This window comes from Arvicola amphibius, chromosome 8 (assembly GCF_903992535.2).
Source record: "Arvicola amphibius chromosome 8, mArvAmp1.2, whole genome shotgun sequence".
Classification (NCBI taxonomy): Eukaryota; Metazoa; Chordata; class Mammalia; order Rodentia; family Cricetidae; genus Arvicola; species Arvicola amphibius.
The window spans coordinates 98590085-98603704 of NC_052054.1; the positions used below are offsets into that span (position 1 = coordinate 98590085).

At 51.0% G+C, this 13620-nt stretch overlaps 1 protein-coding gene across 1 annotated transcript in view; it reads right to left on the reverse strand.

Moving 5' to 3' along the window:
* The window catches only part of Sned1 (sushi, nidogen and EGF like domains 1), a 53492-nt gene that overhangs the window by 6192 nt on the left and 33680 nt on the right, over positions 1–13620 (reverse strand). Inside the window, 19 exon segments of the mRNA XM_038339315.1 lie at positions 892–901; positions 903–1007; positions 1009–1050; positions 1053–1179; positions 1480–1596; positions 3080–3152; positions 3155–3263; positions 3465–3766; positions 4087–4137; positions 4140–4199; positions 4782–4895; positions 5204–5218; positions 5221–5256; positions 5259–5315; positions 5914–6027; positions 11217–11390; positions 11989–12102; positions 12276–12392; positions 12566–12682. Of these exon segments, the coding sequence (XP_038195243.1) occupies positions 892–901; positions 903–1007; positions 1009–1050; positions 1053–1179; positions 1480–1596; positions 3080–3152; positions 3155–3263; positions 3465–3766; positions 4087–4137; positions 4140–4199; positions 4782–4895; positions 5204–5218; positions 5221–5256; positions 5259–5315; positions 5914–6027; positions 11217–11390; positions 11989–12102; positions 12276–12392; positions 12566–12682 (1854 nt within the window).

Sequence of the window (13620 nt, forward strand, 5' to 3'; positions counted from 1 at the left end):
AGTCAGCAGTTTCCTGATGGGCAGCTTCAGGCCTTGTCACCCTAGAGTGTCCTTGCGCCTCCTCCTTTATCTGCCCCATCCTGGCTCTGATCTGTTGTAATGACAGGCTCACAGTGAGACCCCACCTGGCTTTCTACCTGGCAGGTATGCCGGGAGCCCAGCTGGTAGAATGGCAGGGTTGGGACTGAGAATTAGCACTGTATGGGTTGTTGTGTCACAAAGCAACCTCATGGGCTGGGAAGAGGAAGGAGGAGGGGCCCGGGAAGGCTCCCATTGACCCATTGCCCTGCTCTTAGGTCCTGCTGTCTGTCCCTGTGCTCCTGCTCGTCCTCTTCACTATGCTCAGCCCCGCTGAAGCTTTTTCACACACCTCCTGTGAGGTTTGAGAATGTAATAAAGGGGCACGAGGGACATTCGTGGGTTCCCGCAGGGTGCCCTGTCACCCTTGGGACCTGAAAGTCCCACCCCAGCTTTTTGCTTTTGCGCTTCTCTGTCCAAATGTCCCTTCCTGTCCTCCCAAGCCACTTGTAGTCTCTGGGCCCCTCTTGTGCCTCATGTTCAGTGACTCCTTTGGGTCAGGCCTGGGCCTCTTCCTTGTTGCCTGCTTGGTGGCTCTTTGCAGGATGAGGTCCTGCATTTGCTGCTAAGCCTGCCTGGACTGGATTGGTGAAGGCTTGACAACATGTATTTCCAGATTGCTAACCTTGTCAATTGTCCTTTCTGACCCGTGGGTAAAAAGCCACTTTCTCGTGCCTGTGTCTCTATTCCCAGGAATGGCCCATGCCAGCTGTCTATGCTACCTCCTCTGGGCTGAGGACACCACACCCCAAAAACATCAGGCAGCAGCTGTGGGTCTAACCGGCTCCCGGCCCCCCCTGTCAGAGCACTTACAGGTGATGATTGTAGAGATGTGCAGGCTTGCTGTGCAGCTGGCCCTGCTCCGTGCTCTGCACAGCCGTAACTGAGAGCTGGTACCGCCGGCCTGGCAGCAGGTCCCGCACCGTGTTAGGACACCAGCTTCCCATTGGGGATGTAGCGGCCTCTTGGTGCTTCTGACTGGTGGTCACATTGATGACATAAGCTTCCAGTGAGATACCTGGAGCGGGGGCGTCCCCATACCATGTGGGCAGAGGTGTCTGTTGACTCGAGAGGGCAGTCAGGTTCGCTGGAGGCAAGGCCCTGAATGAGGAATGGACAGAGGGAGAAAGCGAGAGTCAGGTCAAAGGGCATCTGGCAAAAAACCACCTAAGATCTGAGAGGGGATCAGGAGCTGCATCTGAAACCAGCCTTGGTTACTGGTGACACTGTCACCCCCAGGGAGAGCATGGGGAACTTGTTATGCAGAGGGCTTTTGCCTCGGGGAAGAGATCTCGGGGAGGTCAAGGGCTGGGCTTATAGTATAAGGACACTTTGGAAAGGGACAGAATGTCAGGAGGTGCCAAGTGCGACAGAGGACTGCAGGAGAAACTGCCTGTCCACTTACGGGTCCACACATTCAGTGGTGCTGAGGCCAGGCTCTCAGTAGGGTGCTCGGCTCCTCCAGGCCCACTGAGGGTGGTTAGCCTTACGGTGTATCTTCTTCCTGGCAGCAGGTCCCTGCCAGAAGGGGGCAAGGAAGAGAGGGACACATATTCCTGTGTGACCAGGGATGGGGTATTTTGCTGCTGGTGGTTGAGGGCACCTCCATGAGGGGCAGATCAGCGGTCAGTCCTTGGACTGTACTGGTCCAGGATTGGGAGGTTTCCCCCCTATCTAGTGAAATGAGAGAAGCGTCTGGACATAGCCACATTGTGGTCAGAGGACAGATGTTCAGGTGGGAAGTCCAGAAATGGGACAACCTGAGAAAGTCTCTGCTCTGTGTGGATCCATGTAATGGCCATGGTCTGGCTTTTAGAGCAACTTCCAGAATGCTGGCAGGGCAGAAAGAAACCTCACTCTAAGTGTTAGGGGTCTCCACTTGCTTCTGACCACAGAGGACATGGGGGCACAGTTGTTGCCCCCTCTCCGCTGTTGCTAGTCCCATTGCACCCAGTGATGTAACATCCAGAGAATTCAAAAGCCAGTGCTCCTCTGCCAACTTCTATTTTCTTTTCTTCTATTTGGGGAGCCAGGCATTAAGGAGCAGGGTATTCCAACACCAGCTACATATCCAGAGAATATGGGAAAGTGACCATGCAAGCCAAGGGACAAAAAACTTAAACCAAAACAAAATGGAAGAGGAGAATCAGTCCTGGAGTTCCGCATCGCCTGGTTCAAATGTGCTGTTTTAGTAAAACAAATCACAACGATGGGAGAATGACACATTCAAGGGAAGCCGTCAGGAGTTGCCTAAGAAGACATGATGTGGATCTACTGACAGGGACCTAAGCAGCTGCCTTGGAGGTCAGCCCAAGATGGAAAGGGAGATGTTGCAGCAAAACAGGAGTGCGGTCTCTAACAAGTGGACTGAAGAGACAGGTGGTCTGCAGAGAGATGAAGAAAAGAACCCCGGAGGCCACGAACAAAGCAGCCTGTCCTCAGCACAGCTGGATGACTAGTTTAGGAAGAGAGAGGTCTTAAGAGGCCTGGGAAGGTGGCTCAGTGGGTAAGAGCACTTGTTCTTGCAGAGGGCCTGGGTTCCATCCCCAGCACCCACATGGTGGCTCATAACCGTCCATAACTTCACTTTCAGGAGTCCTCTGTGGCACAAGGTGCACAGACATGAGAACAAACACTTATACACGTAAAATTAAATAACTCAATCTAAAAAAAATAAAAAAATTGTTTTGACAATTCTGTGAAGGACACAACCTGGATTTTGGGGCATTCTTACACTTTCTAGGGTCCTTTGCAATACTGTTAGAGTATTGCTGTTTGTAGTGGCTTGGGGCTACACAAGGGTAGGACAGCACACACACATATGTGCACACATACACATGTGCACACACACACACACACACACACACACACACACACACACACGCACATGTCCCCAGTGAGGCTGGCTCGCTCAGGCCCCAGCCCCACTCAGGTAAAGGATGATAACTGTATGGATACACAACAACCCTGGGCCCTGTGTTCCTGAGGCACCTTCTCTTACCCAAATGTGAGTCGGTCCACACTCCTGTCTACCTCAGTGGACTGGGCCACTGAGGCCTCAGGGTAGAGGATGACACTCGAACCCTGCTGACAGTAGCATGCTGGATCCTGTGGAGAGCCCACTGCACTGAGATGGCATTGGCTGAAATGTTGGTGACCTCAAAGTCTTCCACAGGGCGGGGTTCCTGCAGGGCCACAGGATGTTCAGTTGATGCCACACCTCCTGCTCCTCATTGCCTAGCTCAGTGCCTGCTCCTTCCTGCCCTGATCTCCTCTCTGATCTACCCAATAGGAATGGCAGCCCCCACACAGATGTCCACTAAACAATAGGTAGGGACAGGTTCCTCCCCTGGGCAGCGGTGGCCAGGCAGGACACCTTCAGGAACTCACGGGTGCGGGTTGAGCAGCGCTGCGGGCCTGCTGATGTCGTTTTGTTGTTGGTGTTTCGTTTGACGGAGAAACACAGAGATATTGTAGGCACGGCCGGCTGCTAGGGCTCGCAGCTGTGGAGAGGAGCGGCTCCGGTCCACGAAGTCTGTGCGCCGGGAGGATCCGTCCGAGGAGGCGTAGGTAACTGCATAGCCGTCCAGCACCTGTCTGGCTGTGGTGCCCTCAGGTGGGCTCCAGGAGATGGAGACCCCACTCTCCTCCACCCTCTCTACCCTGAGAGCTGTTGGTGGGAGGAGCTCTTCAGAGTTGTCACCAAACACAAAGAAGGTGCAGGGGTTAGACTTTAAGCTTGGAAAGAGCAGCTCCCCAGTCAAGTCACCTAGATTGGTTCTGGGGCTTGGTCACCCAGGCCATTGCTGGCAGGGAGCCTTCTCATTGGGCTGTCGTGACCCTTGGAAGTCTATGTTTCCACATGTGTGGCTGTTGGTACCACCTCCCTGCTCTCAAGAAGGGGACCTAGGTCAGCAGCTGTCCTGCCCATCTTCCCCACTTGGCCCCTGGCCTACCTTCCGGCCCCCTTGCTCCTCCATTCTCCTTCCCGGAGCTCCTGGCCCTCACCTTTGGTGCAGTCCTTGCCTGTGTAGCCCACTTTGCAGGTACAGCTGTGGACCCGTTGCTGGCCAAGCAGTAGCCGCGGCCCCCACAGGGGCTAGAGAAGCAGGGGTCACTCACTGAGGGGGAGAAATAGCAGTGAGAAGGGGAATTGGTTTTTCTTTTTGTAACTAGGCCTCTTGTTGCATAGGTGACATGAGTTGGGGAGGAGTGCGGTGGTGTCATGGCAGCTGCTGTCTCTCTAAGTGCTACCTGCCAGGCACTGCATAGCCAAACAATCTTGGCTCTAAGTTGGTGCTCCCTTTTAGGAGGGGCTTGGTTTCAGGCTGAGAGAGACCATTCTAGGTAGGGACTAGAATGCTGTCTGGTAGTACTCTGGTGCTGGGAGCAATGGTGAGCAGGGATAAGCTGCTACCGGTACCAGTGGCAGTGCCAGTGCCAGGAAAGGCCTGACTGAGGGACCTACCATGTGCTAATAGGGGAGAGAGTTCACAGAAATGACAGTGGGTGTGGGGCTCTGGGGCTGTAAGCTCAGCCTCTCCAGGGACAGCAGAGCCAGTTAGGGTGGATGTGGAGCTATGGACTGAGCCTGTCTTCCTGGAAGTGGAAGTGGAGAAAGGTGAAGGCAGCAAACAGGGCCACCAAGGAGATCAGAGGGCTAGGGAAGGGTCCCCAGTGGGCAGAGAGGCCTGAGATCCTACCTGTCTCGCAGTGGTAGCCAAAGAAGCCCTCTGGACACACGCACAGGTAGGCCCCACCACCGTCCTCACACCGGCCTCCATGCTGGCAGGGGCTGGAGGCACAGGCGTCCACCTCTGGAGAACACCCAAAGGGTTGGCCCGAGCTGCAGGGAGGGACTCTGGGGGAGGGAGGGAGAGTAACAGCGGGAAGAAGGGATAGGGGGAGGCAAGGGCAGTGGCCAGGAGAGGGGTATGGCGCACCTGTGGGTAGGAGGGGCTCTCAGGGATCCCTCCACCACCCAGTTTCCTTCCTCCCTCCAGGTCACCACAGCCTTGGGGGGTTTTCTTTCCTGGGTGGATTGTCCAGCAAGAGGGTGGCTCCTGACTTCCCTCGGATCTCCTAGCAACCCTGGTTCTGTGGGACCCACCTGAGAGAACCCTACCTGTTTCACAGTGATTCCAGTGAAACCTTCAGGGCACTGGCAGATGAAAGCCCCGGGAGGTCCCTGCAGGAACCTCCATTTCTACAGGGCTGTGCGTGGCACTCGTCTGTCTCTGCATAGACAGGGGATGGTACCGTCTCATACTGGAGCTCCCCGCATGTCCCCAGAATTCTAATCTGCTCCCTGACCATCAGCAAGGCCCTGAGGCCTCAGTCCCGGGGATCCCAACTCTGGAGCACAGCCTTTTTTCTGTCACCAACATGTGTTCCTCCTTGGTTGGTATAGTGCCCGTCTCTAATGAAGCATCCCTAATATCCTGGTGGCTGCTTCTGTCCTCCGTGCTTGAAGGCGCTCTAGTATTATGACTGGGAACAGCTCTCAGGCTTTGCCCTTCCAGAAGCCAGCGTCTCTGTTTTGGGGCTTAGCACCCACACAGGCACTAGGGATGCAGGTCTCACCCTGTCATATATTGGTCAGGCCTCTGCCCCACCCCCAGGCCTGAGTCTGATTCCTAGGCCAAGGATTTTCAGATGAGCTCTCAGTTCCCGGGGACAGAGGAATTTTTTAAATCTATCCCGATCATAAGAATGGTCCTCGGAGAGCCAGCAGGGGATGGGATGGCTACTCAGGCAGATCTCTGTCCAAGGGAAGGAGTGGTGGAACAAGGCAGCCATGCTGGGGAACCCCAGTGTCTTGAGCAGGCCTCTTACCTAGCTCACAGTGGACTCCTTCGTACCCTGGGCTGCAGAGGCACTGGTAAGCAGCGGGGAGGTCCTGGCAGGAGCCTCCATGCAGGCATGGCTGAGACCGGCACTCGTCTACTTCTAAGGAGAGATCCCAAGAACAAAGCAAGGCGGCCATTATTACTCTAGACGCAAATGGTTCGGAAGTAGCATCGAGGCCCGGGACAAGTTTAACAGTACCCCTTGATGCTTTGGCCAAATCAGGGTCATCCGTGGAGGTCTCATGCCTGGCTCACAGCTACACAATGACTGGGGTTGCTTCTGAACCACTCAAGAGTCTCCCAGAAGACCTGCTGGTCCCACAGCCTCCCAGGCTTGGCAGGAAATGCCTGATGTCTGACCTTGCTATTTCTGTACGTAGCAGACACACGTGAAACTAGCATGTTTCGGGGGACAGTCTGTAGCTTTAAAAAGTTCACCACCTGCTGCCTTTAAACCGGAAGTTGTGCTCCTGAATTTGAATGTTTGATTTGAGAAAAGTCTAACGTTACACTTGAGAAGTAAGTAAATGGTGGGGGCCAGAGAGACACTTCAGTGCTTAAGGGCATATATTGCTCTCACAGAGGACCCAGGTTCGATTCCAGCACCCGCACGGTGGCTCTGTAACTCTAGTTCCAGAGGATCCAGTGTCCTCTTTTTGCCTCCTCGGGTACATGCATGGTGTACACACATAAATGCAGGCAAAACACTAACACACGTAAGGTAAAGAAATCTAAAAATCATTTGAAGAAAGAAATCAGTGGTGGTGACTGGCAGTGCTGGGACCAGAAGCCAGAGTGATACTTTCCATTGACTTACAGGTCCCTCCCTGCTGTACGACACCCAACACCTGTGTCTGTCGTTTTTTGGTCTCTTTAAAATTGTGTTTTAAACTTATTTTTAGAGACAGGATTTCACTATGTAGCTGTGGTCAGCCTGTAACTCTTTTTGTAAACTAGGCTGGCCTTGAACTCATAGATCCTCCTGCCTCCGTCTCTGGAGCATTGAGATTAAAGGCATGTGCCACCATTTCCAGGCCTAAAATCAGTTCTTAAACTTTTTTGAATTACCTGAACAAGACATGGCTTTGATTTTGTTGCTTCTGAACCTTGACAGAGTGCCATGATCGGCGTTCTTTCTCACCTAACCTTTCATTAGTGGGAGACCTCCATGTTGTGTGGGTCTCTGAGATTCACTGCTGCCGCTGCTGTTAATGCTCCAAAGTTGATTATATCATACTTCTTATTGATGAACACTTGGGTTGGCTCTAGATTTTTTTTTCTCTTTCTGGTAACTACAAAGGCTGCTGCTGTAGAAGTTCTCCAAATACCCTGGTGTAGATAGGTGAGTTTCTCAGGTTTACTAGGAAATGGGATTGTTAAGACATAGGCTGTATTGGTAGTCAGCTCAACAAGCAAATTGCCAAATCATTTCCAAGCGCTTCTGGCAACTTAGAGTCCCTCTAGCGACTGATAAGACAATTTGTTGTCCATGTTCTCACCAACAGGCTTCCAGACTTCTCAGATGTGGCCAGCAAAATGCATCTAGCTGCTTGATTGGCAGTTACATTTCCCTGATTACTGCAAAGTAAAATGCTCATTTCCATGTCCATTGGCCTCCTACAGCTCTTCTTCCATGAAGTGCATTTTGCCTATTTCCCTCCCTATCGAGCTTATTCTTTTCATATTGATTCACTGGCGTTCTCCAAGTAGTCTTGAAGTTGGTCCTCTGTCTGTCTCTGTCTCGAGACCTAAGTGACCTATCTATATGTATGTATGTATAGTCATACATACACATCCTCTTGCTTTCTGTTACTTTCTTCAAAGCTTTTACTTCCTAATTTTTACATACCCCAATTTGTCCATTTCTTTCTTTCGCATGTTTTTTTGTGGTCCAAGGAATCTTTCTGCATTCAAGCAAAAAAGATGTGTACCAATATTTCCCCCACAAAAGTGATATGTAAGTCTCTGTCAATCACTGTTATTAATGACTGGAAACAAATCCGAATTTGTCAGATGCATACCTTGTTATTCTAGCTGTCAGGAACATTTTTTCCCATATGCTTTCTCTGCACCTTTTAACCTTAGCTTTTATGTAATTCTTCTTACACACGCAGAAGCTGTGGCTCCGACGCTGCTGTGCACAGTACCATTCTACTGCATTTTCCAGATGTTCCTGGTGAATCTATGGGAACTGGATTGTTCTACAGCCTGCCTCATTTTCTGTAATCTCATTCACCCGTGGGTTGTTTCAGCAGCTTCTCTGGTAGCATCTGCTTAGGGTTTTCTGTGCACACAGCTGACCTCTCCTTTCCTTGCTGATGGCTAAGCCTTCTGTGGCAGCCTCTCACCTTAGCAGTGCTCAGGACCTCCTGGGCAATGCGGGGAAGCAGTGGCGGAGTGGCCTTTCCCCGTGGTGGGCAGCCTTCCACCATTAATCTTTGTTGGCTGTAGAGTTTTCATGGATGCCCTTAATCCGACTGAGGAAAAAACGCCTTCTGTTTTTAGTTGGTGAGGAGTTTGTTTTATAATAGCCAAGGTCTGCGGAGGGATTGTCCTGGAGCAAATGAGAATCACATGGTTTCTCCTGTTTCCTAATATTGTGAATGTGGATCAACTTTTAGATGTTGTGCCAGCCTTTGCTCCTGAGATAAATTCCACTTGCCGAGACATTATTCTTTTATGTGATACTAGGTTTGATTTAGTAATATTTCATTAAAGATTTTTTTCTTTATCCTCAGGAATATTAGCCTATAATCTCAAATTTTATAATGTCTATATAGTTTGGAATTAAGGCGATACTGTTCTTAACAAATAGTCTCTGTCATTTAGAAATTAATTTTTCACAATTTATAGTTCACTTAAATTATTTTCTCTCTGATTTGCAGTTTGTATAATTTCGTTATACTGTGATTGTTTTTCCTACTGTGTCTATTCTGTTGGAAATCCAGTTTAAACCAGCCTATCCCAGTAATTATCTTAATGTTGCATTTTCAGTTTAGAGTCTCTATTTTGTCATTTAAATTTCTTTATTATCTCATGCAGTTGGATTTTCTTTCTTCCTTTCTTCCTTCCTTCCTTCCTTCCTTCCTTCCTTCCTTCCTTCCTTCCTTTCTTTCTCTCTCTCTCTCTCTCTTTCTTCTTTCCTTCCTTTTTTGTTTTTTTTTTTTTTCAAGACAGGGTTTCTCTGTGTAATAGTCCTGGCTGTCCTGGAACTTGCTTGGGAGACCAGGCTGGCCTTGAACTCACTGAGATCCACCTGAGTGCTGGGATTAATGGCATGCGCCACCACCACCCAGCTGTATTTTCTTTTCCTTCCTTCCTTCCTTCCTTCCTTCCTTCCTTCCTTCCTTCCTTCCTTCCTTCCTTTCTTTCTTTCTTAATAGTGGCATTTTAAAGTCCTTGCTTGTGAGTTTTTAATATCTGGGACATCTGTAGACCTGTTTCAATAATTTTTCCCTAGATTATCTGTTGTAATTTCTTGTTCCTCCAGCATAGGGTAAACACAGTACAGACCAAAGTAGGGCATTTCTTCCCCAGGCTGGAAAGCTGTTCTCTGCCCTGCAGCCTGCAGGCTGATCTGCCTGCCTCTGATGTTAATGGGTCATTCACTGTTGCTGGAGGCGTCTGGGGGTTAGTTTTAAATTTTTGAGGGTTGGAGCAGGCCTCTCCTCCTTGGTTTCGGTTCTCAGTCTTGTGGGAGAATGGGGTGACTGTCTTCAGACCTGCCCGGGTTTCACAGGCATGTGGCAGGCTCCTGTGGGTGAGAACTGGTGGCCGTGTGTGTGAAGACTTGCTCTGTGACGTCGGCATCTCTGCCATCACCCCACTGTGCCAGCCCTACGGGATCTGCCCTTCCCTATCACCCCTACTCAGGGTGGGTCCCTGCCCTGGTATAAAAGTGCCAGCAGCCTGTCTCACATAGGAAAGGATGCCTGACATTCTGGACCCTCAGCTGACAGGTTCACAAGTGTGAGTCTACCAGTCTCATGGTGTTTACCTCCAGTTGAGCCAGGGTGACTGACTGTCCTCACCCAAGTGCCACTGAAAAGAACGTTCTCTCTCCCCTCTGACACTGTTGTTGAGAAGTCTGATGCTGAGGTGATTCCTTCACCATGCTGTCCTCCCTGGCTAGTCAAGGTTTTGCTGTTACCCCATGATATTCTGACATCTCAGGCTTGGTGCTGCTGCTCCCCTCCAGGCTCTACACTTTCTTTGGTGCACAACCTGCTCCTCTTTTTTTCTGGGGAAGTTCTCTTTCAACTGACTGACTTATTCTTCATCAATATTTACTAATAAATTATGCCGGTTATTTTAACTATTGTGGTTTAAAGTCTCATCTTTCTACTTGATTTTTACTGATCCCTTTGTACATGACCAATGCCGTATGACCTTTTGCCTACTGTCACTATATGCAGTGCAATATAAAATGTGTACAGTAGACGAGTAGCCCTTTATGCTGTGTAGCCATCTTCTCTATTCTGTCTCCACTGATAGCTGCCACAGGACCCATCACTGCTTTTGGAGGCTGTGATTCTCAGAATCTCTTCTCCTTGCTGGAGGCCTCTTGTCTCCAGGGCACCACACCTGGCAACATGTTGGGGGGGGAAGTGGAGCTGAGAGAGGCACTATGCGACTTGGGAGGGCAGGAGTAGAGGACAGATGCCTGAGGCCAGGTCGGCCTCTTCAGAACTCTTTATCTTGGTGGGGCCACACAGTGGGGTGGGCTTCTCCAGGCATTTGGGAAATGGTAATTGTCATAGGTGCTGTCCCAGCATAGGTGTGAACTGCCTTATGATCACACGGTTCCTGATGGCAGATGCCATGAACTTGCAGCCATGGTAAGAGCCTCACAGCTCCAGGGTCCCAGTCAGGATGACCCCGGAGAGGATGCTGCTAGAATAGCACTCCTTCAGTGCATAGGTGAGGGCTAGGATTTTGTTTAAATGCAGCTTGATTCTACAGCTCTAGTTGGGGCCCTGAGCTGAGATCTGCTTTCTTAGGACCCTGTGCTTGGGTTAAGTCTTGACCTCAGCTGCTTTATCTGCAGTTGTGGGTCTGCAGCTGCTGTTCAGTCTGCTCATGGTCACTCTGAGGACAGGGACACTCTAAATAGGAATAGCCCAGAACAAAGCTGATAGCAATCACCTGTGTCTCCAAAGGATGTACAGCCTCCATTTACAGAGGAGATGGGGGAGGGGCTTACGTTCACACGGCTCTGTATAACTGCATAAGGCTGTGAGAGAAAGCTGTTGGCCCTGCCCACCCGTCCCTGAGGGCCCACAGAATCACCAATGCACTGGGGAGGCTGACTCCAGACACCTTGTGGCTGGCAGACACGCATGTGGCCGAGAGCACTCAGGCTGAAGCCACGGTCACATGTGTATAGGGCCACTGAGCCCATGTGAGTTCCATTGAAGCGCATGGTTGCATGCTTCACCTCCTCAGGGCGACCACAGTCCACCTCTGCAAGAGAACATCAGCATTTCCTGGGCGTCAGCATGTCCACTTAGTCCAGTCTCTATTCTTCCATGTGACCAGGGAGACCTAATGTCTACATCACCCGCTCAAGGGGACAGGGCTTGGTTTCTGGGGGCTGACACCTCTGAAACTGATTCTCCCTTTCCCACAGTGGTTTGAATGAGAATGGCCCCCATAAGCTCATATATTTAAATACTGGGTCCCCAGTTGGTGGAACTGTTTGGGAAGGGTTAGGAGGTGTGGTGTTTATAGAGTTTGTATCACTGGAGCCAGGCTTTGAGGTTTCAAAAGCCAATGCTATTCCCAGTTAGTTTTCTCTTTCTGCCTCCCGCTTGTGGATCAGATGTAAGCTCCCAGCTACTGCTCCAGCACCATGTCTGCCTGCTGCCATGCTTCCTACCGTGATGGTCATGGACTCACCCTATTAACTGTAAACGCCCAATAAAGCTGTCTGTCAGCTGCCTTGGTCATGGTGCTAGGTCACAGCAGCAGAAAAGTAACCAGGACCCCCTCCCTACCCTGCCCAGCTCTTAGGGGATCTGCAAAAGATGCCACACTCCCAGCCCACCCACCTGGCTCTCACCTGCCTGACACCGGTGTCCTGTATACCCTGGCTGGCAGTGGCAGAAGAAATCTGCTCCTAGATCCTCACAGGTACCCCCATTCATGCATGGGCTCCAGAAGCAGGGGGAGGGGGCTGCAGGAACACAGAAGACCCCTTTCACCATGTTTCTCTCGAGGTCCTCTGCGTTGTACGGAGGCATCCTGCTTCCTGTACTCAGCTCACCCCCACCCCTCCCAGCCCAGTTCTGCCCCTTGATCCAGTTTTCACGCGTGCCCAGGAGAGGACCCCTGCTGCTGCCACCTTACCTGTCTCGCAGTGCCGCCCAGAGAAGCCTGGAGGGCAGTCACACTTGTATTTGCCAATGTAGTGAAAACAAGTGCCACCATTGTGACAGGGACCAGAGGCACAGGAGTCTGGCTTTCCTGAAGGCAGAAGATACCCATCACAGTCAAGTGTTATAGACACCAACCTCTCCAAATTCCCACCGTCCCAGAAACAAGACTTCTGGAAGGTGTTCCTGAGAAGCAGGTGCATGGCGGTCAGGGCTTGGCCAGCTGCGTGTCCCTCACCATCCACCCCTGCCCTGGGGCCGCACCAATCTCACAGTGTCTCCCGGTGAAGCGATAAGGGCAGGTGCAGTGGTACTCATTGCCTGTTTCTTTGCATGTGCCCCCATTCCGGCAGGGCCCCGAGCTGCAGAGATGTGGCCGGGCTGCGTGCAAAGACAGAAAGATGGTGAACATGGGTCAGCCTCCTAGTGGTGCAGAATTCCTGTTACTGTGCTCTGCTTTTCCAGCCCTTTGGTAGGTACTGGATGGGCCTGAAGTCAGACCTGCTTCTCAGCTATGCCCCAAGACCCAACATAGCAGGAGCCGAATCAGCCAGGTTTAAATAAAGGGTGGATGGAGCTCACAGGCTGTAAGCCCTGATCCTGCCTGTTCTCTCTTTACTGGAGAATTGAGCCCCAAGTCACAGCAGACACATACAGGGCCCTTCTAGAATCTACTCTGGACCCCCTCCCCCCAGCCACAGAATTCACAGCTCTCTGGGATATCCTTCCCAGAGACCACACCCTCTCTAGGCTAGGCTTACAGGGACAAGTGTCTCTGTCTCATTATTCCTATGCCACCTTAGCAAATGCACAGATCCCCTTCAGCGCAGATGGGGTTTCAGGGGCAGCCCTCTCTGCTGCTTCCGGGGCAGAGGCAGTTGCGAGGGTCTCAGACACCCCCGGTACACAGCAGGAGAGGTGATATGGGCGGCTCCTCATATATCCACTATGGTCTTGGCTCTCCCGAACAGTCAGGCTGTGGGATGCCCAAAGCCCTGCATCAGGTTACAAAGGCCTTCAGTCAAGGGGATGTCTGAGATGCTTGGTTTGTGAGAGTGTGTGTCACCGTGTGTTATTGCATGGAAGGGATAATCCTGGGTGGCACTAGTGGAGATGGCAACACCTGTAATGCATTATGGAAGAATACTTAAATTCTCAGTGGATAAATGTAAAATGTCTGCATCCTCTACGTTAAACTAAATTTAACAAAATTGGAATGGAAAAAATTTTTAAGTTCAATATAATCATTCTAAAATCTATTTGGAAAAATGCTGTGACAAAAGTGACAAAAAAATTAACCGTCAAAGACGAGGCACATG